Genomic DNA, 22698 nt, shown 5'->3' on the forward strand with positions numbered 1-22698 from the left:
TTGTTAAATTTTGCTTTGCAGGCACAACTAATAAGCAGTTTGGAGGGGGGATGGGTAAAAGTGAAAGAAGAAATCATCATTTCCACCCCCACAGTTAAATCAGCTCAGCTGAGGGATGGTACCCTCTAGAGGAGCAGGCTGAAGAAGAATCAGGAAACTCCAGCAGCTGAGCAGCTCCCAGCAAGGATAGGGGTGTTCTCCATCCACAGCAGATCTAATCCGTGAGATTCCAGCTTTCCCTGCCAGAGATTTCCATCACTTCTGTTGTGCTGAGCTCCAGACCAGTACATTCTGACTGCAGGACCCTGGCATGGCAGTGGCAAGGAGGGGCTGGGGAGAGAGGGATTGTTTAAGTTTAAAAAGCAGACAAACAAAAAGCCAGTTGCTACTTTCTGGAAAGCACTGGCCAAAGAGGAGCTGTTTACAGAACGCAGAAGTTTGTAAACCTTGGGTGTTGCAATAGGAAATCCATGCTGGGAAAACAAGTTGAACTGCCTGCAGTTAGCCAAATAATCAGTGTTGATCCATGACTAAGGCTCCTGAAAGGCTGACTTGCTGATTGTGATAGGAGAGGACTCTGCGTAGAGCTGCAGTGGATCAGAGATGGAGGAGTCAGGAGGGGTGGCTACTTGTGAGGACAGACAAATGTGTAGAACGTCTCCAGCAAGCCAGGACAGAAGCATTTCTTGGCCTGGATCTGTAGAATATCTTCCTGTAATGAGTGAAGAAAGCAGCAGTTGTGTCTGGTGTGAAAGGAAGGGAGTTCTGGGCTGTAGTTCTGCGGTGGCCTTTTAGAAAATCCGTTTCTGCCTTCAGTGCACGATGGGCTTGAGTCTGTGTGTGATGGAAGAACATTCAGTGGAAGTCCCTTTGTCCATTATTCCTCTTCTGTGGAATGAGTGGCAGTGCAGTGTGATAAATATAGCTCCCGTGGATCCCTACAATTGGGGTGACTTGCCATCCTGATCACCCAGGGCCTTTGTCTTTTAGTGCTACTTTGCGCCTTAGGATTTCTCCCTTCTTGCTGATAGGAGCTTTTGATGCACGTGCACAGACATGGCCGTGCCAGGTCTCAACATAGTCACGCTATCTGGCCCTCAATAACTGATTCCTGTTCCTGCAAGTGTAAGAGCTGTTGCAAGACAGAGGAGCATTAACAATTAATTTAGCATATTCTCCCCAGCAGCCCAGGGTTGTAGCTTGCAGCAAAACCTTACTAAGTTCTTTAATGCCCTGTGGGGAAGGAAGATCCATTAGTACTGGTGGTGAGTCCCAAGGTACAAATCCTCATGTCTTTTGGCCATGCTTTTGGCAAAGATTTTTTTTCCTCCCTTTCTTCATTCATTTAATTGTCCCAACTGATTTCCCTTCTCTGCCCCCCAGCTGATTTTGCAGAGGTGGCTGGTAGGAAAGGAGCCACTCTTTTTTTGTTTTTTCATACTTACATAGCAATCCCTGGATCCAAATAACTTCCCATCCTTCATCCTTTTTTTGTGAGTAGGTCCTGCATCCAGCCCCCAGTCTGCATTCTTGACCGCTACTATATGCAGTCGCAGTCAGTCAGCTTCCACGGTTGACTAGATTGCATGGAAAAATCACTGTAAAATAGTGTAACTTGCTATGCTTCAACTGCTTTGTTAAAACTTCTTACAGTCATTTCCTTTCACTGAGTCATTGCTCTTGATTTTTTTTTCAGATGAATTTTTCCATCACCCGTTCTTGGATGCAAGTGCCTCTATGAAAAAATGTAAGTGTTGCATTTTTTATTATAACTCTTTTTGAACCATGACATGACTTCCTTTGCTGCTAGTTCAAAAGGAAAGAAGACGACTGCTTTGTTTTCTTAGTTATTTAGGCAGGGATTCAGTGTATGTTACTGTGTCACGTCCAGATTTTGCCATCAAAATGTACTTAATTTTTCTGAGTTATCTTCAAAGGCATGATTAGGGGGCTATTTAGAAACCTAAAGTAGAAGTAAATGTAGCTTTGAAATATATTCAGCTGCTTTGCATGAAGTGCTTGGCCAGTGGGGATGCTTGTAGGTAAACAGGATTATGCAGCATCATCTTGCTTTTCATCCACACCTGTAGGACAGTTCAGGATAGTGAATGGTGGAAACTGGCACTCTTGTCCCTGCTTGCCAGGTGGTACCTTAGGTTGGCTGTGCCAAATGGCAGACTCCGGTTACCAAATCTTGTTTCAGCATTTACCTCCAAATTGTTGATAAATCTTGTTTTAAAAGGGTTAAATTTGGGTCCTCTGTGAGAACTGGCCAAAAGAAAAGGATTTCCACTGAAAGTTTGTTCTTTCCTCTTTTGATTCAAAACTTTTGAAAATTTCCAAACACATGTGCTATGATTCAGAGGTTTGTTTTCAGTGGAAAACAATTCAGAATTGCTTATAGTGTATGGGATATAATAGTCCTCTGGCCAGGAGACTTGGTTTAGTGGAATTGTGTATGGTTGTCGTCTTCTGGAAGGACTGGAAGGATCCTCCTGGGCCTTTAATCTCCCGAGTAAATGATAGAGCCAAGAATTTTCATCAGTGACTGATTCGGGGTGCCCAACGCAAGGGCTGGAAGCTTTGGAGGAAGCATGTCCAATGCTTTCTGAACATGGAGCCCCTCTTGGACGTATGCCGTGGGTGGATGCCCCTTGTCTGATGTCCACGTCACTCCTGACAGTCTCTTGCTTTCCTGGTTCCAGAGCAGGACTTCCAGTTGTTCCTGATACAGATTTTAACTGTGTACTTAGGTGACCGTCCTGCGGGCAAGAAAAGACGCTTCTGGTTTAGGGGAGCTTGCAAGTCAGCCAGGCCTCTGTCTCCATCTGCACCAGCAAGATGTGGGGCGAGTCCTGTAAAACAGGACTGCTCTGCAGGCAGGAAAGGACTCTGCCTGTGTAGGACTGCTCCTAAGCCAGCTCAGCTCTCAGCACCTGCTACACCACTGCCGTGTGGGAAAAGTCCTCCAAAGTCTGATCCCCCTGTGGGCAGAAGAGGACTCCCTCAGGATGTTCTTGCGTGCCCACCAGCTCATCTCTTACCTCCAGCAGTTCCGTTGCTTCATTGGCCAGCGGAACAGAAAACCCCCTGCAAACAGGAGAGGGTTCTCCTGACTTGGCCTCAGTTTCCAACTTCTGCGCATTGGCTGTGTAGAAACCAGAGGCACCATTATGAGCAAGGGACTGTAGCTCAGCCTTTGCCCCCAGCTGCACCAAAGTTAATGGTGTGGGGTCAAGGCCCAATAAAAAGAGCACCTTTACAGGCAAGTAAGGACTATACAAACTCCAGACCTCTCTGCTGCCCTGCTGGTCCACACCTCTGGGCGTATGTCCACAGTCCGGAGTCCTCTCCGGGCAGGAGAGGCCACTACTGGTTTTGAAGAGATGAGGGGAGAAGTATCTCCCCATTGCTGGAGGCCTTCAAGCTTTTGTCCACAGAAATCTGCTAGTGGAGAAGATGGTTCTTGTAGTCTGCTGTGTAGGTCTCTGCTACTGCGAGATGGCAGTGATGGATGAAGGCCTCTGGGAAGTGCAGTGAAGAGCCTGGATGAGAGAGGCTGCATGTGGGAATGGTGGTCCTTTTGATTTCTGAATAGGTGAGAGAAGAGCCAGTGTGTCAGCAAAGGTCTGGGTTATGGTGATCTCAGTAAGAAAAACTCACTTGAGATGTATGGAATGCTGCTTAACATGGTAGCGTGCTTAACATTTGCACAGTTTTTGCTGAAGTAGATGACTTAGCAAGGTTGCAGTTGCTCAGGGGCTAGCTCCCCTGGCTTTGCATGCAGAACTACTGTGGGACAAGAGGAAATGGCCTCATGTTGCGCCAGGGGAGGTTTAGATTGGACGTGAGCAAAGATTTCTTTACTGAAAGAGTGGTTAAACATTGGAACAGGCTGCCCAGGGAAGTGGTTGAGTCACCGTCCCTGGAAGTATCTAAAAGACGTGTAGATGAGGTGCTTAGGGACATGGTTTAGTGGGCATGGTGGTGTTGGGTTGACGGTTGGACTCGATGATCTTAGAGGTCTTTTCCAACCTTAATGATTCTATGATTCTAACTAAGATGAGTCCACAAATTTATTGTGCAACTTCATCTCAACATGTGGCTCAGCATCATGAGTGCAGGACGTATCAAAGAGGAGAAGAGATACGGCTGCATCTGAATCATGATCATCATGCTCAGACTGAATTAGAGTCCTCAGGCCTGCAGTGGAGAACTGGGGGGAGGAACAGTGTGCCCTTGTGTTTTTGTTCTCCTTGGGAGCTGATAATTGGGCTACCACTGGCTTTGGTGGAAACAGGACTAAGTAATTTACACTTGAGTGTGCAAGTTTCTCTTAGTTTGTTGGATGATCTGTGTTTTGGAGTAGTAGCTGTTGCGTGATGAACGCACTGAGACCTCAGCTAAGCTCAGGGACCCACTACGCGGCCTTTGCCTAAAGGACCTTCCAGTTCAGATGCACCTGCACTGCAGATGCCGGCAACCGTGCATCCGTTTAGGTCCCAAACCAATTTTAAGGTTAGACTCTTCCTTTCCATATGAGAACATTTTGCAGTCTGAGCAGTGTGTGGTGGTTTCCGTACCCCTGCAAGCAAATCTGCCCTCAGGTGGCAAGGGCAAGTGGGAGAGCTGCCACCAGTATGCGGAGCTGAGCACGTCACCCGGGCTCCTGAACCCCGTCAAGGCTGGTCCGGATCTGGTCACACGATGATTAAAAATGAAGTGAGAGCCATCGGCTACTCATTCTGTGTGGATATGTGTTAGTACACCATCTCATGGAATTATAAAGAAACTTTTTTAATATAACGTAATTTTGGAATTCCAGAAAATGGGGGAATCCTCAAATGTGGATAATTCTCTAAGTGGATAATTTTGAAGTTGCTAAGGCGGGGGGTCCCCCTTGTTTAAATAAATTTGCATGTTTTTCAAGACACTTCAGCAAAATCAACATTTCTGTCAAAAATCTTTAAATACAACATTCCTGACAAGCTCATCCTCTCCACAGTGGTTTTGAGGGATGGTTGTTCTCATGTCCCTCCTCATCTCACCCCTTTAGTGAAGCAAGGACCTAAGTCTGCTGCCCTCCAGGGTGTACCGCAAAGCTCTGTTTGCCACAGGCTTCAGCCTGGAGAGTGGGTTCAGGGCCTTGGGCTTTGTTAACTAAAACATACTTTTTTGTTTGTTTTTATTTATATTTTATATTGTGGGTTTTGTACCTGTGACTAAGCATGTACTTAGATGTGTAAAAAATTTATTAATAAAGTCTTTAAAATACTGTGTCTAGTCAGAATGTCGTCTGTCTGTAGCCAGGTCTGATCAGCATATGGTATGGGGCAGTGTGTTACAGTAATAATGCATGAGAAGGCATAATTAGATGCTTGTGCAAGTCTTCTCGCAGTAAACACATTGTAATTGGTACCCGTGCAGAATATTTTGGAGGTTTTTTGCTCCTGCCTTTAATGAATGGTAAGCTGGTACCTCTGAGTTAAGAGAGCATGAAACATGAGCAGCTATGGTTCAGAAGTGTACAGGTGGTTCAGTGTCTGGAATATCTGTCAGGCTTAACTTGACTTCTACCATCTTTTATAATCTTATTGTACCTAAAATACTCGGGTAAAAACTAGCAAAAAATCACCATGACTTCTGCATATAAAGGACTTTAATGGTGCAAATTTTTGAACTCTAAAAAGCAGCTTATTCTTTGGGCAAGTCCTTTCAGTTTTTGCACTCAAACTATTGCCTTGTCAGAGACTGCTATTAAGTAACTTTTTGATGACTGGTTTTGACTGAATCCAGATAATCACAAAAATGCATCTCTCCAGTGTGTGTAAAACTTGCATTCCAAATAAGCTTTATATAAAAGCTTGAGGCTCGGATATTTTTAGGACAGCCGAGCCCCTGGTAGGATGATTTGTCAGCAGTGATTTTTGCCGGTGGAGGATCCAGTATCAAGATCCCCACAGCTGGAGCAGAGGCTTGCCTTTATGGCTCCCAGCTCTCCCATTTTGAAACCAGTTGGCGTTGATTACGCAATGTACAGGATGACTGTTTTGTTGCTGGAACAAGTTGGAGAGGGCAATTATGAAAACACTTATTTACATTACAATTACAATCCAGCAATTTTTGGATTTGGGTGGGGGCCTACAATTCATGTTAACATTCCCTGCATTCAGACTTGAGCTGAAAACATGATGAGCCAAGTGTTTGCACCCTTTTTAATTTTAAACTGGGAGTGCCTGGGTGTGTGGAGGAGGTGGAAGGAAGCGTCTTGCTTTCAAGCTGTCCTAGGTGGCTGACGCTGAAAAATGCACCAACAGGGATATGGTGGTCAGAGAGGGTTTGTCAGAGCCAAACCTTGTGGTTCTACATGCATGAAAGTCCGTTTTCAGTGTCAGGACCTTTTGAGATGGACCTCACAGCATTACAGTGTGAATTTGGGGAGTTTACAGGATTTTGAATAAGAACAATGATTAATAGAGGCTGTATCTAAAGGTGTGCTTCATGCAGATGGAGTTTTAACTTGAGTTTCAGATGATAGTGGCAAAGTCTGCCTGCTTGTCTTCCTTCCTAGATTAATGGAAAGCTGTCCAAAGCAAATAGACAAAAATAGAAAAGTCGCAATTCCAACCAGGTTTAAGTCAATAATGAACACAGAACCAAAATAGAGTGGAGGGGACCTTGAGAGAGAACTGAAATGACTCTAATAAAAATACTAATTCCAGGAAAAATGAGTGGTGATGCAAGTCTTGCAGCAGGCACGTGTGGATACAGCGCAGAAATCACTTACCTTTTCTTAAAAGCGCCTTTCCATAATAGGAAGGTCTGTCTGTACAAGGGTGAATTGTTCTGTTACAATTGGCAGGGTAAAAATGGGGAGACTTTTTCTCCTCTCAGATTTCTGGTATTAAATGTATAGGGAAGGTAGTAGGGATTGCTCTGCAGGCTCTGTGGGAAGATCGCAGAGATCAAAAGCAGTGTGGTATAGGCAGGACAGAGCTCTCCATTTTACAGGCAAGTTCTCAGACCTCTGTGTGTGTTCCCTGAGCGTGGGGAGTGGGAACCAGCTGTGCTGGAAGAGCATGTGGGGTGTGGGCGGTGTAGCGCTCTGTGCCAAGCCCCTGACCGACCTCCCAGAATACCCATCATCAGAGTACCGCGGTCCCTGTTCCTTTACTGGAGCCAGAGCAGTGCATTTCAACAGCACAGTCCATCAAGGGCACAAAATCAAGTGTAGAATAGATGCAGAGGCTAAAAAGTAGCCTCTCGCAAAACTTTGGAAAGATTTATTTCATTATGGACTTAACCCTCAAAATGCTGGCGGAGTGAGCGCTGCCAGTATGGCCCAACACAAGAGGGAAAGGCATGTGTGTGTGCGTGTGTCACTGCACACAGGCCCCACGCAGCCATCCTGCTATGGCCTCCTATTGCACAAGCCCCGGGACTCTGCTGAATCAATCTCGATTTGCAGCATAACTTAACCTCTTTAGGAAAACATTCCATTTTTGTTAATGTTAGCAAAGGGTGGAGGAGATCACTGTGACCCTGGTTAAACTGTTACAGTGGTTGATTACTTATGTTAAAACATGTATTTTAAGTCAATGCTTCTTTGGCTTCATTTTCCTGTTGTTGGATCTTGTTACGTTTCTGTCAGACTGAGGAATTCAGCATCTAAGTGATGGCTCTCTTTGTGCTAGGAGAACACTGGTCCAGTCATCCTTTAACCGTCTTTGATAGGCTGTATGGAAAGACTTCTTAAAGCCTTTCATTAAAAGGCATATTTTCCCATTCTTTTATCATTAGAACACTGTTTAAACAGTTAATTGCAGAGAGATGTACTTTTATTTTTCTAGCCAGTTGAATAGAGTAAGTATCTAATGTGATTAATGACACAGGTAGTTTTACTTCAAACAGAAGCATGCTTCTTCTAGGTGTTATTAACCTTCCTTGTATTAAATATGGAGTCATTAGCACAGATCCTGTAAAGGTAGAAATCTGATACAAGGTGCTAATTTTCTGCCAGCGCAATGGAAGAGAAGCAAAGTGTTCCTCTCCTCACTTAAGCGTTGCCTCTGATCTCTATCTTAAGTCATTCAAAGACCAAAATGGTTGCAGAGTAAAATCTGACTTCAGGCTGCCCTGAAGTGGGGATGCTGGGACGCTTCTGCACTGTTCAGTCTGGTGGGGGTGGACTGGGGAATTTGAACCACTAAATACTTCAAAGTCTGTTAAAGAGCCAGCGTTACCTTTGACTCGTCTCCCTCCTTGGCTGAGCTGAACTCTTCTAAGTTATTTACTGAACCTCACTTGCATAAGTCATTGGAGTTAAATATTCTTTTCTGCTGTGATGCCTTAATCATCTCTTCTGCCTGAAGGTCAATGCTAACTAGTCCTTTCAGTGTGAGCTTTATGCCTCTGTGAGAGTTACAAGAGCCAGTTCCACAATGAAGTGAATAAAATGGACAGTTCTTACACTGAACAATAAAACATAAAAGGAAGGGATGCAAGAAGAGCCTGTGCTGTGGAACAATTTCTGTACAAAGAGATTAAATAAGCAAAACCTCTTTAACTTGCAGAAGTGACCGAGGGAGAATGTGTTGAGGTATAGAAAGCAATGAACTATTTCCTTTTAGATTAATTCTGTGGGGGTGTTTTTACGGCATGTGGCCTGGGATGCCCAAGTGACTGTTTGGGCAGCAAGCACATAGGGCTTGAGTAGGCATGTGTTTAACTTAGCACAGACCTCCTAACATTTGATATATGTGGGCTAAGCCACAAGGTCTGATGAAGAAGAAACTGTAAGAGTATGGTCTAGCTTCTAACCTCTGCCCCTAACATGAGTAACTCAGTCTACTTTTCTGTTTATCTTTCCCTTCATTTGCAAAGATGCTTTGGAGGCTTTTTAGGCCAGAAACCATCTTGCTACCTCTGTAGGTCAGCTGTTGAGTGGACATCTGGACTAAGGTCAGATGGTCTGAGACCTTCCACCCCAAGAGTTATAACTGTGAAATAGTGTGCAGAGGAGTGGATGTATGTGAATCATATAACTGGACAGAATGCTCATCTTTCTTTTGTTCTCCTTTAATTGGCCACATCTGATATGTGAGATAAATGATGGTACATGAGATAAACCTGATGGGAAAAGATGAAAAAGACCTTTTATTATTGATTGATCTTAGTTTGACGACTTCTTTTGTTTTTGTCTTTTGCTATTTTCAGCTGCTTCCGTGCCAATGCCTTCTTATCCCAGTTCAGGCTCCGGCAGTTCCTCCAGCAGCTCTTCTACTTCCCACCTGGCATCACCTCCCGTAAGTACGCACTGCTTGCGTTAATGGTCTCCGTGCTTGCTTCTTTGAAACAAGGGCTCTGCTTTTGCTGTCTTCTGGTGCAAGTCACTGAACGCCTTAGTTCTGCCTGGGTTTGGTTCAGTGTCTTCTCCAGTCTGTTTAGAGTTTGGATCCTGAAGGTTGTCTTTCTCTCCACAAGAAGTATTTCAGTTTGCCATTGCCTATTATATGAAAAGCCTTTATGAAGAAGTTGGTATTAATGATGCTAGCTTGTCTTGGCGGAGATGGAAAGCTCCTTGGAACCAAAAAACAGTCACTAATTCAGGGTATAGCACTGCTTACTTGGCTGCAAGTTCTCTGCTCTCACGTGAAGTCTCTGCAGCTTGACAGCGTATCCACCCTTCTTTGTAAGATGACCCTCATCCTTTCTGACCAGCATTCCCAGGCGCTACAGAGGGACATTCCGCAAAGCTGTTTGCTCAGACCAGACCTGCCACAGTCCGGTGGCCTTGTGAGAGATGATCTGAACTGACGGTTTTTCTCTCTGGTTACCTGAAATGATGAAAACTTTTCTGGAGGGCAGAATATTAACTGGCCAGTGAACTGACATTCCTCTAGTTCACTGAACTGAAAGCTTGTTTTCAGAGGCTCTTGGTGAAAGCTGCCTTTTGACTTTGAACTCAGGAATGCTGGTGGTGTGATGGGTAGGGGAAGGACTGAAGTTTTTCTTCCCTGTCATTACTGCTTTTTTGCTTTGTTCTCTGAGTTTTCTCAGGCCAAGGCATCTCAACCTGGTGTGGGAAAGGCTGAGAAGCACTATCTGAAGTTGATGTAGGTGCTTATGATGTGGGCTGGACAGAAAGGAAAGGTCTGCTCTCCTCTGAATGTCACATAACTGCATGCCTGAGAGTTTCTTCCCCCCTGCAGTCCTAAGTAGAGGGTTGTTGGCTGAAGCCCTCCTGACCATAAGACTCCAGGAATGGGTAGATGGTGTGAAAAACAGACTCTCTCCCCTGAGCTTTCCTGGTTTGGGAAGCTCAGGGATGGTACAGACTCACTGCCAGACTGGCGGGGGTTCTGTGTCAGAATTGTACTGCACTGAGTCCCCACTGGTACAGCAGGAGAGCCTCTGGAGGGTGAACAAGGTCTTAATAGGGCCCAAATAAAAGCTGATTCAAGTCTTAGCCTAAAAGTGCATTAGGATAAAGATTGTGATGTGCTCCGTGGGCAGTTCAGCTGTCTTAAAGCTTTCTTAAACCATCTGGCCTCTTCCATCTGTCTGCAAAACATGAGGATTGTGGGGCTATTCATCATTTGGCTGAAGGAAGCGGAAAAGTGGGACTTTTTAGGGTCTGTCCTGTCTCTGATGGCTGTGAGGTGTTCATCTATTGAATGCTTAGCCTCCTTCAGGCCTTTCTTCAAATCCTTATCAGCACTACAGCAAAACAGGGTTGTCCTGAAAGTGTAGGGACACTTATGTACATGTTCCCGAGTGCTGCTTACTGCAAAAGCGCCAGTAGAGACCAGATATTTAATGTTTAACAACAAAACAAAAAAACATAATCAAAAAGAACACCCAAAACTATCTCTGAAAGCTCTTCTGTTTCACAGCCATACTAAATTGAGTTCGTAGAAAATGCATGGTTGATCCAGAAAGCCTTAGCAGAGGGGTGCATTACCTCAAGTGAATTTTTCTTATCTGGGGAGCATCAGACATGCTGGTAGTATGTTTTGTGTAACAAAAGATGCGCTGTTCTGACATGGATGTAAAAGGCTGTTCCTTTTCAGTCAACTAAACAGCTGCTTCTGGCAAACCGTCAGCCCCAGTTTATCAGCAAAATGTTGTTTGTAGCCTTGTACAGCTCAGTTTAAAGGATCGAGCAGAGTGATGAAGTAGCTGTGCTGAAGCCAGTGTTTGTTTTCTTCTTGAATGAGCAGTCCCTTGGAGAGATGCAGCAGCAGCTGCAGGAGAAGGCGCTGGCATCTCCGACCCAGGATTCCCCCGGCTTTCTGCATGGATCTAAGGACTCTGCTGGAAGCAGCAGTAAGAATTCGTCCTGTGACACAGATGACTTCGTTATGGTCCCAGCACAGTTCTCAAGTAAGGTCATTTCTGGAAATGCAGATGTTCTAAGCAGAGGGGGATGTGGATATTAAGGATAGTTACTAGAAAGTTGAAAGAGCGATTAGATCTGTCTGTTTTGACTGAGTAACAGGAACGTTGTTGTTCTCAAGGTGGAAGAGACATCTGTCTCACTGGCTAGTTTCATAGGATATGTTGTGATTACCTTCAAAGACAGGATTTGAGAGTAAAGATTACTCGGGGACCTCAGTAAGAGATTGAACCTGGGAATCCAACTGGAGAAGATAAGTAGGCTCACAGGGAAATGTCTTTCTCTCACAGAAGCTGTTCCCATGTCATCCTGTCTTCAGTTTCACTCAGCATCACACTCTAAGACAGGATTTCAGCTAGCAAGCTGGATTTTACACTTGAAAAAATCCCTGAGAAAAACTAGAAGATGTTGAATTTTTCTTCAAACATTTTGAATTTCATTTTAGCACCTGTATGTGTTTATACTTTGATAGGAATTGCTTGAAAATATTTATGTACATAGAGGCCAGTTCAGCCACGTGCCTAAGTATGTCCATGCACGAGTCCTTACTTAACCAGCAGAAGGATATTGTTCAACCTTGACCGTGTGCGATGTTTTGCTGAGTTGGGACCTGGTGATAAATGCTGCGATTCCTCCTTTCACAGTTGCGCTACTTGTATTAAAACAGGAATTTGGAGGGGTAGAACTGGAATCTATGAAAGGTCTCTGCTGTGCAATCCTTATGATAAGGAAGAGCTCAGTGTTGCTTGCATTCTTCCTGGTAGCAGCGATGGGACCAGTATACACTTGTCTTGTGCTAGTCATGTTTCTAGCGTTCAGATGTTTTGGCAAAGGCACAAACTCCCCTATGTCATGTATCCAGCTGCCAGCTCATTTGGCTGCCCTGGATTTTTGCCACTGAGGACACGGATGTTTCAAAGCCCTATGTGCAACATATACCACTGTCTTTTTACACAGCAGCTAATTGCATGCACCAAGTGGGCATATACCTGTTGCCCCAAATGATTCTGTCAGGTTTTGGCCCCCTTCCAAAAGGACTTCCTTTCAGCCTAAACTTTCCAAAACTTCAGGGTATAAGGATCAGCAGCATCCACATCGGCTTCAGCCCACACGTATTTTGCAAAACACTGACTTCGGATGCAACTCAGCAGGTCTTGGAAGAGCAGGAAATTCTACCCAAAATCTCAGTTGCTCAGAATACATAAAGATTTTAAGATGATTATCTCAGATTAATCTCTCTCTTCTACTCTGCACTTCCTTGTTCCTCAGGTGATTTAACTGCTGAGGCTGCAGGAGGGAAACCAATCCAAGACAGCCTGATGTACAGCGGGTAAGGCCACCAAGGCAACTGAAATTGTTCAGCCACTGGAACGTACTGTGCATTAGGGACTTTTGTGTTCTGGTGGATGGGAGGGAAGATGTTGCTGAGTTAACTTTTGTTTCAGGATTAACTGTCATCTGCCTGGTTCTGACCATTCTCAGCCTGATCATCAGCATGTGGCACCTGAATACCAGAGTGTATGTAGGGCAGCATGGCAGTCCCCAGGGCTCCTACGACTAGACTCAGCAGAGGGTGCTGGGCAGACGCAGCTCTGTTGCTATGCTTTGTAGGGGGGGAGCAGAGTTGGTTCCCAGGCTCTAACAGCTGGGTTCTTTCTGTCATTCTTCAGGAGTTCTCTGGTGACTTCAGCAGGCTTGGAAAGCCAGGGAAGGACACCGTCTCCTTCACCCCCATACAGCAGTTCTCCTAGCCCATCCAGGTAGGAAAGACTGTTCAGTGGTGACTATGCAACATTGATTAATTGAACACCCATTGACTTCCAGGAGGGCATTTTACAGATGTTGGTGTGCTGGGCAAGATCCACATCTCTCCTTTAATTAAAAGATAACAAGAAACACACAGGAGAAACTCCCCAGCCTTGGGCACTGATCAGTCCCAACTACAGAGCCTGTCTTTCCCTCTTCTGGCCCTCAGGAGGGGCTAGGAGAGAATGTAGTAGAGCTGGAATTAACTCTGTTCCCTGGGGGCGCAGGGATTATTCTCAAGCAGAAAGTAAATGTACTCCACTGGCATGTATGTGCTACTCATCCCCTCTGTGCTCAGCCTGCAGAGGCGGTGAGTATTCCAGCTAAAGACCCTTGTTTCTGAATTCATGCAGTGAATTAGAGCACAACACTTTAGCCAAGGCTGAAATTACAATGGACTTGAATTACTGGGCAAATGCGGAGGAGCGTTGCTCATCTCCCCTTGCTTTGAAGGACAGATCTGGGCCTACTTAGTTGTTTGTAGTTTGCTTGAAGATTCGAAAAGCTCCTTGCACTGTGTCTGTATAAAGTAATGCTGCTACATGGGCCTTGTTTACTAACGAAGGATGCAGGAGTAGGAGTAACAAGTGCAAACAGATGTGGTCATAGGTTTAGTTCCAACTAAACCAGTTGGTATAAACTCAGCTTTGGCCTTTAGAAATGTCGTAGGTGACAGCTGCTCACAGACAACAGCACCAGCTGCCCAGCGCCGCCAACATTTGCGTTCAGAAGACATTAATGGTCTGTGGAAGGTGATCCCATTGACTCTAGAGCTTGAAGCTTTAGGGAACGTGCTTAGTTTACAGGGAACTGGTGGTGTTGCTTCCCATCTCATTCTTGCCTACTGGGGAAGCAGGACAGCTTTCATCTTCTATTCTGTCAATATGGCACCTGTTGGGGGAGGACAGTTGAAGGGGATTTCACACTGGGAGATGGATGATCCTAAAATCTTTTTTAAGAAGAAAAGGTAGTCCCATGCTATGTGTTGAACACACTCATCACATAAATGGAGCCCAGAAAATGACACAACATAGCCTCAAAGCATACAAATTTAAAGGAGAAGAATATAGCTCAAAGCCTTGCTGACGTGATCAGATTAATTGGCAAGCACATACCACAGTGTGGAGTTTAATTGCATGAGGCTGCTTATGCCATTGCCTGCTAAGCTTTTTAACAGCTTATTCCTTAACTGATTCCTTTGCATTCTGGCGATCAGTCTTTATTAAAGGATTTGTCCTTGTTTCTGGACAGCAGTGAGTGGAAGCTCACGGAAGTTGACTACAAATGGTGCCTACTTCTCACTGTTCACCACTGTCTGCACCAAACTGGCCTCATCGTATCCTACTGGATCACAAGGTGGCAAGTCAATGCCAGCGGCTATGATCCAAGCATGTTTCTGCTCTCGCTGTCTTTCCTACTCATTCCCAGCAGCTTCTGTGGAGCAGATGCCAAACCCTCTAGTGCTACCTCCCATTTTTCTCTCTGCTTTAAGGGAACACTGAAAAGTTACTTCCTACCCTGTCCAGGATGGGGAGTAAGACATAAATAATGAAAGATTGGAGCAGTCATTCTGAATCCAGAGTGTAAAACACGATCTTTGATCTGTCCCCGAAAGTGCTTTGAACTGTTGCCACCCAGGTATGCCCTTACTGTTAACATGGGCTTCAGTGACCTTGACTGTAGATGTCATGAGGTCTGTTGGTTCAGCACTTGGCTTCACCGGCACAGAGGACTCCTGATTTTCTCTCCGTCTTTGCTCACTTGCAAGCAGCAGTTCTCCCTTTCTTGTGTGGCTCTAGGCTAGCAAGCAGTGCTGGATGCAGTCCAACTAGGACAGAAGGGAAAGGCTATTTTAGAGTGGCCAGCAGTGGGTTTTCCTCAGAATATAACGGTACGCCCTAGAGCAGTTCTCCTTGTTGTTAACTAAGAGCATAAGGACTGGGCAGAATTAAAATATGCTGACAGCTGATCTTTTATTTTCTTCTTTCTTTTTTTCTTAAAAAAAACACTTCCTTGTTGAAAATTATTAATTAGTCTAACGAAAGGTACTTCCTTGGATGTATCCCACAGCAATGGATTTAATACCATTTTCAAAGAGCTTTTAATTACTGCCAAGTAATTAAACTCCCTGTCCCTGCTTTATCTCTTGGTCTTTGCAAATTTACGGTCAATTGTATTCTTTAAGGCTTGAGGCCAATTAGCAGGTTTAGTATATGTCAGCTCATTTGGATGCTTTCTTTTGCAACTTGCACCTTGTGGAGAAACCTGGCTCCTATAAGGACTTGATAGAACTCTTGTAGAGAGGGAGGATCCTTTCACCCAAGAACTTCTTTTCCTCCAAAAGATTTTGACCAGATGGAAAAGATAGTGTTTGAAATGTATGCTGAAAGTCAGGATGCGTACAAAGTTTGACGTTAACGCCCAGATTTCTTGGTTAAAGCTCTGTTCGGTTTATGTCTGTCTGACACCATGTCTTACACTGATGGAAGGCAGAGACAGCAAAGCCTCACCTTTCCACTGAGCAATCAGAAACCTTGAATGCCTTTATTTTATTGTACGTCAATGGAGAATCAAGGCTTCCATGCTGCCTTCTAGAAGCAAACATCGGATTAAGAGTCTGTTCTCTTGGTGGAAGAAATTAGAGCACACAAGGAAGAACATATAGAGAACTTAAAAAATCAGTAGACATGTGGAGAGAGGAACAAAGAAATCTGAATCACTTTCTGATCTTTCGGCCTTGATGAAAGATCTCTTCCAGTTATCTTGTGGTGGAGGAACGTCGTCATGTGCACAGTGTGGAGATCTGCAGGCACGTTCCTGGAGGTCAGCTTTGTTCAACACTGTCACCGTAAACCGCAGAGTACTACTGACCTTCCCCAAAAAATAAATTCCGGTAATGGGATGCTTTGAACCGCCACATAAGTCACAAACTCTTCTCTCTTCCCCTGTGCACGCATGTATGTTTTTGCTGAATTAAATATCTCCTTTCATCTTATGTAAAACACTTCTGCTCCAAGTGTTAGACCCGAAGAAGTGATACTTCCTGCTCCTCAGGGGCAGACCCAGGCGTGTGTCCTTGACTGACAACAAGGAAGACTGCAGAAGCCTTCATTACCAATAAGATCTTTCTGTAATTGTGCAACATCCCTGCAATTGTTGTTGGCAGTTGTAAATAGCATTGCCATGGCAATTAATCCCAGAATTCTGGAGCCTTTGGGAAAAGACTTGAGGCGGCTACTTAGTTAAATGTGGTGTTTGCATGGTTTTTGTATAGCATGGTTTGTGTATAGTGTGGTGTACAGGTTAAGAGTAACAGGGGAAACTGTCACCTGGGGGAATAGATATCTGACATGAGCTGATTAACCTGCTCGGATGGAACTAGAAAGAAGTCTGAAGTTTGCAGAATTGGCCTGTCCCATTTTGTGTGTGTAATACTCTAGCTGACCCCCAAATTTATTCTCTCCTCAGTTGCCCTCTCTACCCTGTAGTTAACTTGCAAATACTCTGACATGCACCACAAATTTGTATTCTCTTCGTGGCGTGCTGAGACTTTCATGGAGATGCCATTGCTGCAGCAGTGCCTCTGCATGAATTGCAAGTAGCTCTTGGCAGCAAAATCTTTGCTGGTGTCCTTTGTGAGCCACAAATATTTAGCCCCTGTTCAATGGTGTGCTCTTTGGCTGTGGATCTGGCTGTTGGAAACTAGGCCAGTTGTGGCCTGAAATAGCAGGGCTCTAATTTTCCTGGAGGGAGTGGTGCGCTTGGGTGTATGTTTTAACTTCAGTCTGTGGGTGGGAATCGTGCTGGAAGAAAGGTGCCTGTTCTCAGGAGATGTGTGGTGCCACTTCCCTTTGATATGACTTTGAACTACCTCCCAGTATAAACCCACAAGCCGAGAGGAGCCAAGGGGACGCTCCCTGTGTACGGTTGCTTTACAAAGATAAAACCTCCAATTACCTGTCTGAAGGCCCACCCATTACAAGAAGCTTTCTTTGTGTGTCTCCTTTGAACAGCCGGCCAGGTCAGTTTTCTAGCAGCAAGTACGGACACTCCGTGCCCATTCCGGTCCCAACGCAAATTCATAACTACCGGCGGATTGAGCAGAACCTGCAGTCTCCCAATCAATACGCCTCTCCGCGGTAAGTGCTGGGGCTGGGAGGAGGGGGTAACGTCAGTGCAGGGGCTCTTGTATTACAGCTTGAGGGTTGTAAAACAAACTGTTTCACAGTTTGTTCTCTGTACCTCTAAAAATTTCTGTGTGATGGGCTCTCCCCCTTGCTGTAGGGAGCCAATGTGGTGTGTGTTATGTGGTAATATAGTTTTGGGGTATTTTTGTAGCGGTGTTGAGATTTATTTGTTACCACGTGCTGTAAATTTTGTCTGTGTGCCTGTATGTGAGACAGCTCCCTTCAACGTTCAGAGCAGGCTGAGCCCCTTTGAGTCTGACAGCTTTTCCCATGCCACCTATGGGTTGGGTGTCCCAACCAAGCAGAGAGAACCATCCATCTAGCAGATGCCTTTATAAAAGGAAAAAGTTGAGATAAACAACTAAAATGATGGGGCTGCGAAACTTACCTGACTTTACCTTAATTGGTTCCTGTAGCTAGTCACACCATTGATGATGTGTCTTACACGAGTTGCATATTAATGTGGTTATGCAGCCAGGACTGATTAAGTCATGAGCAATTTATGCCTGTGAGGCAGAGCACGTTTTCTGAAGGCCGTCAGGAAGACCTGGATGCCAGCCTTCAGCTGTACAGCTGACCTTCTGAGTTCAGTGGTAATGCCTTGTACATCCAAGACACATAGGGCTTCTGTCTCTTCTCATGTGTAATTTCGGGTTCTTACAGGTTTGAAATCTGGGTTGACGGTGGCAGCCCAGATTGTAGACTGGTTGGAAGGAGACTCATACAGGATCTTAAAGAGTCTGTACAGCAGGGGCATTCAAACAGAAGTGTCTGTGAGGTGTCATGTCTTTTTTTGGATGAGTTGCTTTGGTATCTGGATTAGTTAAAGTTTAGATTTCAGAAGTAGGGTAATACCTATGTCAGCCTAAGTTTGGGCTTCAGCCAGCCTAATTCAGGATAAGGCTTATTCAAAGTGAACCCAGAAGTAGAGACACGATATGTTGATATTAATCAGGGATCAGCAGAGAGATTGTTTTGTGCCAGTGTTACTTTAATACTATTTTATGTTCACTTCTTTGAGTGTGTGGCAGGTTTTGTGATAAGCTCCTTCCTGTTTCTTACATGCCTTTTTTACAGCAAAACTTGTGGACCCTGTTAGTGTTGGAACTCACAAAAGAGTCCTGGTTATCCATGTGATGTATAAAGTGAGAGCTCTGGAGAAGGTGCACCCAGGCATGCTGTGCCTACCCCAGACCTGGTGACAGACTGCTGAGTTCAGATTCACAGCCTGCAGCTACCAGTCGGGGATCAAATTGTCGTGTTTTGCTCCTTTTAGTCAGCACTGTGTAATGATGAGATTAGCATCATCCCTGCAGAGGAACTCGAGGAATGGACACAATCAGATGATTCATACTCTGCTTTTAACATCATCTCGAAATCTCTGGCGTCATGGGTTTTTTTTCTGCCCCAGGAAGCCATGTTTATCTCTCACCATCACTTCCTCTAATCGGCAAATTCAGTAGACACCCTTCAGGAATGGAAGGAGAAATCTTGATCAGGCACTTAGTATGTGATTCCACTTTTCCGTCAGGTGTATCAAATAGGCCATTACAGCCAAGTGCCTCGTCATGTTTCCCAAGTCATTTGACTACAAACCTTGACGTACACTCTTGTTTCTGAAAAACGGACCACTGTCATCCGGCTGGTGTATGCCTGTGTAAGGCAGCTTGTTGCGGACAGATATGTTGCTTGTTGAGGTGGTAATTACGTGTGCATACTTCTGGCCACATCACCTGTCCTGCTCATCTGCTTGCTTGCTTATCCCATGTCTCGTAGGGTGGCATTTAATGTTCCACATCTTTCAGCAGTGGCGGGCAGCTGGTGTTTTTTTCTGCAAGTTCCCGATAGATAATATTCAGCCTTCTGGATGGCTCATGTTCTGGAGAGCTAAAAACATGGGGGAGCAGTACTTTCTGCCACTGAACGTCTAGGTATCTCTTCACCTTGCCAGGTGTCTGTTTCCTTGTTGTGTATTCATTTTGCTTCAGGGCCAGGCACTTGGTGAGTGTTAGGCCTCTGAATCTGGAGCAACCTGAAGAGAAGTGATTTTTAGGTTAAAATTTTAAAGGATTTCCTTTTTTTTTCCAAGCATGTGAATATAGTGTGGATTCATTTGGCTGAGAAATATAGTAACGCATTGAAAAAGGGGGTGGTGGCGGATCAAACTCTTGTGTCTCAACTACTGAAATAGATATTTATTTTTTTTATTTAACATATTTTTTTCTGAAACATGGCATAAAGTAAAGCATGTACCTAGTAGTGTTGTTGAGTAAATGTACTGACACTTCATCAGGATGACTTTGCCATTCCTGGGTAATGTAGCTAGCCCTGCTTGCACTGCTGAAACCAATATGCCTTTGTTGCTTCTGTTCAGATATGTATGGACAGCTTAATGCAGCGTCACTGGGAGAGGAGGCAGGATACCTTGGTGATACCATCTTTCAGTGGCTTGAGCACAGAGGGTTTTTTCAGCATATTCATTGATTCCTGTCCAGAAAACCACCTACTGGCTGAGACTAATGTTCTTTTGACAAGGGAAAAAAATGTTTCCAAATTGAGAGTAGAGTGAAGGATTTGCTGAAAGGACTGTTTTCTCATATAGAGGAGTGTAATGGGAACCTTGGTGAAGGAGCCTGCAGAGGCAGAATGGCATTTCAGTAAATAGTTTAGGTTGTGTGTTCTTAACGAGAGGTAAAAACACTAAAATACTGAGAAATAATTAATTAATGTACAATAATCCCATCTCTCTCCAGAGCGATGGTGTGGCTGTACTCACTTTCCTGCTAGTCTAGTTTCCTCTTCTGTTTCATTTTAGCAGCTGGGTAATACTTGAGGTTCCTGCATGCGTGGGCTGTCCAAATTAATTTTAACTCCCTAAGGTGAAGCTTCACAAGGAGTTAAAGGAGTTTGGAGCTCAGGCAATTCTGACTGTCCAGCCCAAAAAGAAATTCCTCTGGGTAGTACTAGAACCACTGAACTGTTTCAGATCTGACAGCCACGCACTGCTCAGTTTTGCTCTGTAGCTTCTGATTTGAGTCAAAGCTTTGTTGCAGAGCAGTGCCTTTGGCAGAGCTTTACCTCCACATTGTACAACCTGCACTCATGGAGCTTTCTACCTAAACGGCTGCTCTGACAAAAGAGCAAGTGGCTCAGCACAGGAGGGACACTTGAATAAAGCCCTCTCAGGGCATTCTGAAGACACTGCCTAAAATAACCAGCTTGGACGTGGCAACATATGATACTCTGTCCTGTTCAGGATTGATGTAGATACCTGAAAGCATCTAAAAGTGACTTCTGAAAAATGACAGGCTTTCCTGCTTGCAGCTAAGCTAATCTCGTTCTTTCTTTTCATTTTTTTTGCAAAATTTTGTTTGGATTGAAACTCTTGAGAACAAGGTTTATCATCTTAATCTGTATTGGTGTAGTCCTAGAACAGTGGAATTTTGATCCAGGATAAACAGTCACGAAGCTCCGCTTCTGTGGAAGTAGCTCTGTGTGTGTGTCTGGTGATACTGTTCTCCTTACTCTTCTGTACTGGCATCTGGAGTAATCTGTGTGCTGCTGTTGTTTCCTATAAGGTCTGGTGCGGTCCGGAGGTCTAGCAGTACAAGTCCTCTTGGTTTTCCTAAAACTGGTGCTTCCCCTCCTTATCCTGGAGAGCATGGATCTGTGCCCAGCTCTAGAAAGCTCTCCTTTGGCGGTGCCAAGCCGTTTATGCCATCACCGCAAGGTAAGATGTCAACTGGCATGTTGCTGCCCTAATAAAATCACATGCCTCTTTCCTGAAAAGAGGGAGGTTATGAACAGCTGTAGCTGCCAGGTAATAGGGAATTCAGATTGTTGTGTTCTCCCATGGCTCTTCTCAGTAGATTATTTGACAAGTGTTTTGGCCTCAGTTAAAATGGAGAGGAAAACACCTATTAGCCCCGGGAGAGGCAAGCTTTGTTTTGGTGTCTGCATCAAATGTTTTGCTGCCTTCTGAAGAGGACTTCTGTAAGTGCAAGGTATCTCTTTACTGGCTCGGGCTGGGGTGAGAAAAAATGTAAGCCAATTGTTGTCAGAGCAAAATTCTGACCAGCTTTGGAAGGGCTTGACCTTCACTGTTCAAACTGAAAAGTAGCTGTCTGAATATCTGGTAGCCTGATCCAGATGATAACAAGCAATTCAAGTGGAAAAGGGGTAAGAAAAACCCCAGTGTGCAGCTGATGCAATTTGCTGTTTTCTATAAAAGAACAGACTCTGATGTAACTAGCTATTCTATATCCCTAGCATCTTTGATCCTGTATTTATTAGTCTGTGCTAGTGGGGAGATGCGGAATATTCATATTCTATTCCTCTGAATTAATATCACTGCAAAGTCAGACTAAAACTGGCTAAACTAATATCAGACAGAGCTTTTTTTTTTACCTCCTTTTACAGGAGTTGTTGGTCTTTTCACTACACAGCTAGGGCTGAGAAGATGGGAGAAAGAACTAGCCTCTTTCTATAAAACAGATGATGCATAGTGTTGTTATTGCCTATGGAAACTTAATACTGAATAAACTTTTTTTTATTGTGTTCCCTCAAAGTTGGAACAATCCCAGAGCAGCCCAGTCAGACTGTTATCCCCTCTTCTCTTGGAACAGAAGTGAGAAGCCGGATTCCTGTTGCCGGTGCGTTGGTCCTTACCTTCCTTCATTATTCCTATGGATAGGGCCAGAACCATAGTCTCAGGGCATTCAAGGTTGGGTATGGTCCTTCAGCAGCTTCTCTTGATGCTTGGCCAGCCAAGATTTCTGTGTGCTGGTAGGAGTTGGGGTTGATCCATTCACGTCCCGTCAGCCAGCCTCTTCCAGTGCTGACAGACCCTGTGTCACAGACTCTCAAATTTGTGACTTGAATTCAATGGACTGAGGGAAGGAAAAGCATCTCAAAACCCCCAACTCCCCCTCTGCCACGTGGCTGGCTTGCTGTGTAACTTCCTTGCTGCCGAACTCTGACAGTCAGGGTCCCTGTCTCTGTAAAGGCTGCAATGAAGGAAAGAAGCTACGCCTCTATGTCCCTATTGTGCCTGTCTCTTCCTCCTGTAGAGTCAAAACCCGATCAGGCCTAGCAGGTTGTGGCGCTGATCAGAGCGCTATCCTTAGCCATCCGCTGAAGGTTTTGATCTGTAGATGTTTTAGCAGTGGATCCTGAGATCAGGCTGGCTTTTTGAGTTAGAACCAGAAAATGATGTGGTTTGTCACTGTGTTTGGGCCCTCCAGGTTCCTCGGTGCCTGAACACTCTCCTCGAGGGATGGGCTCCCGGCTCCACAGTGCTCCCAACCT

General features: G+C 44.8%; 1 protein-coding gene across 1 annotated transcript in view; it reads left to right on the forward strand.

The window, feature by feature from the left end:
- Positions 1 to 22698, forward strand: part of ULK1 (unc-51 like autophagy activating kinase 1) — a 73675-nt gene that overhangs the window by 35012 nt on the left and 15965 nt on the right. The window contains exons 9-17 of the mRNA XM_009318661.1: positions 1697 to 1747; positions 9217 to 9305; positions 11223 to 11385; positions 12668 to 12728; positions 13069 to 13158; positions 17218 to 17343; positions 20970 to 21121; positions 21960 to 22043; positions 22635 to 22696. Of these exons, the coding sequence (XP_009316936.1) occupies positions 1697 to 1747; positions 9217 to 9305; positions 11223 to 11385; positions 12668 to 12728; positions 13069 to 13158; positions 17218 to 17343; positions 20970 to 21121; positions 21960 to 22043; positions 22635 to 22696 (878 nt within the window). The remainder of the gene's footprint in view (positions 1 to 1696; positions 1748 to 9216; positions 9306 to 11222; positions 11386 to 12667; positions 12729 to 13068; positions 13159 to 17217; positions 17344 to 20969; positions 21122 to 21959; positions 22044 to 22634; positions 22697 to 22698) is intronic.

Source organism: Pygoscelis adeliae, unplaced genomic scaffold (genome assembly GCF_000699105.1).
Source record: "Pygoscelis adeliae isolate BGI_AS28 unplaced genomic scaffold, ASM69910v1 Scaffold410, whole genome shotgun sequence".
Classification (NCBI taxonomy): Eukaryota; Metazoa; Chordata; class Aves; order Sphenisciformes; family Spheniscidae; genus Pygoscelis; species Pygoscelis adeliae.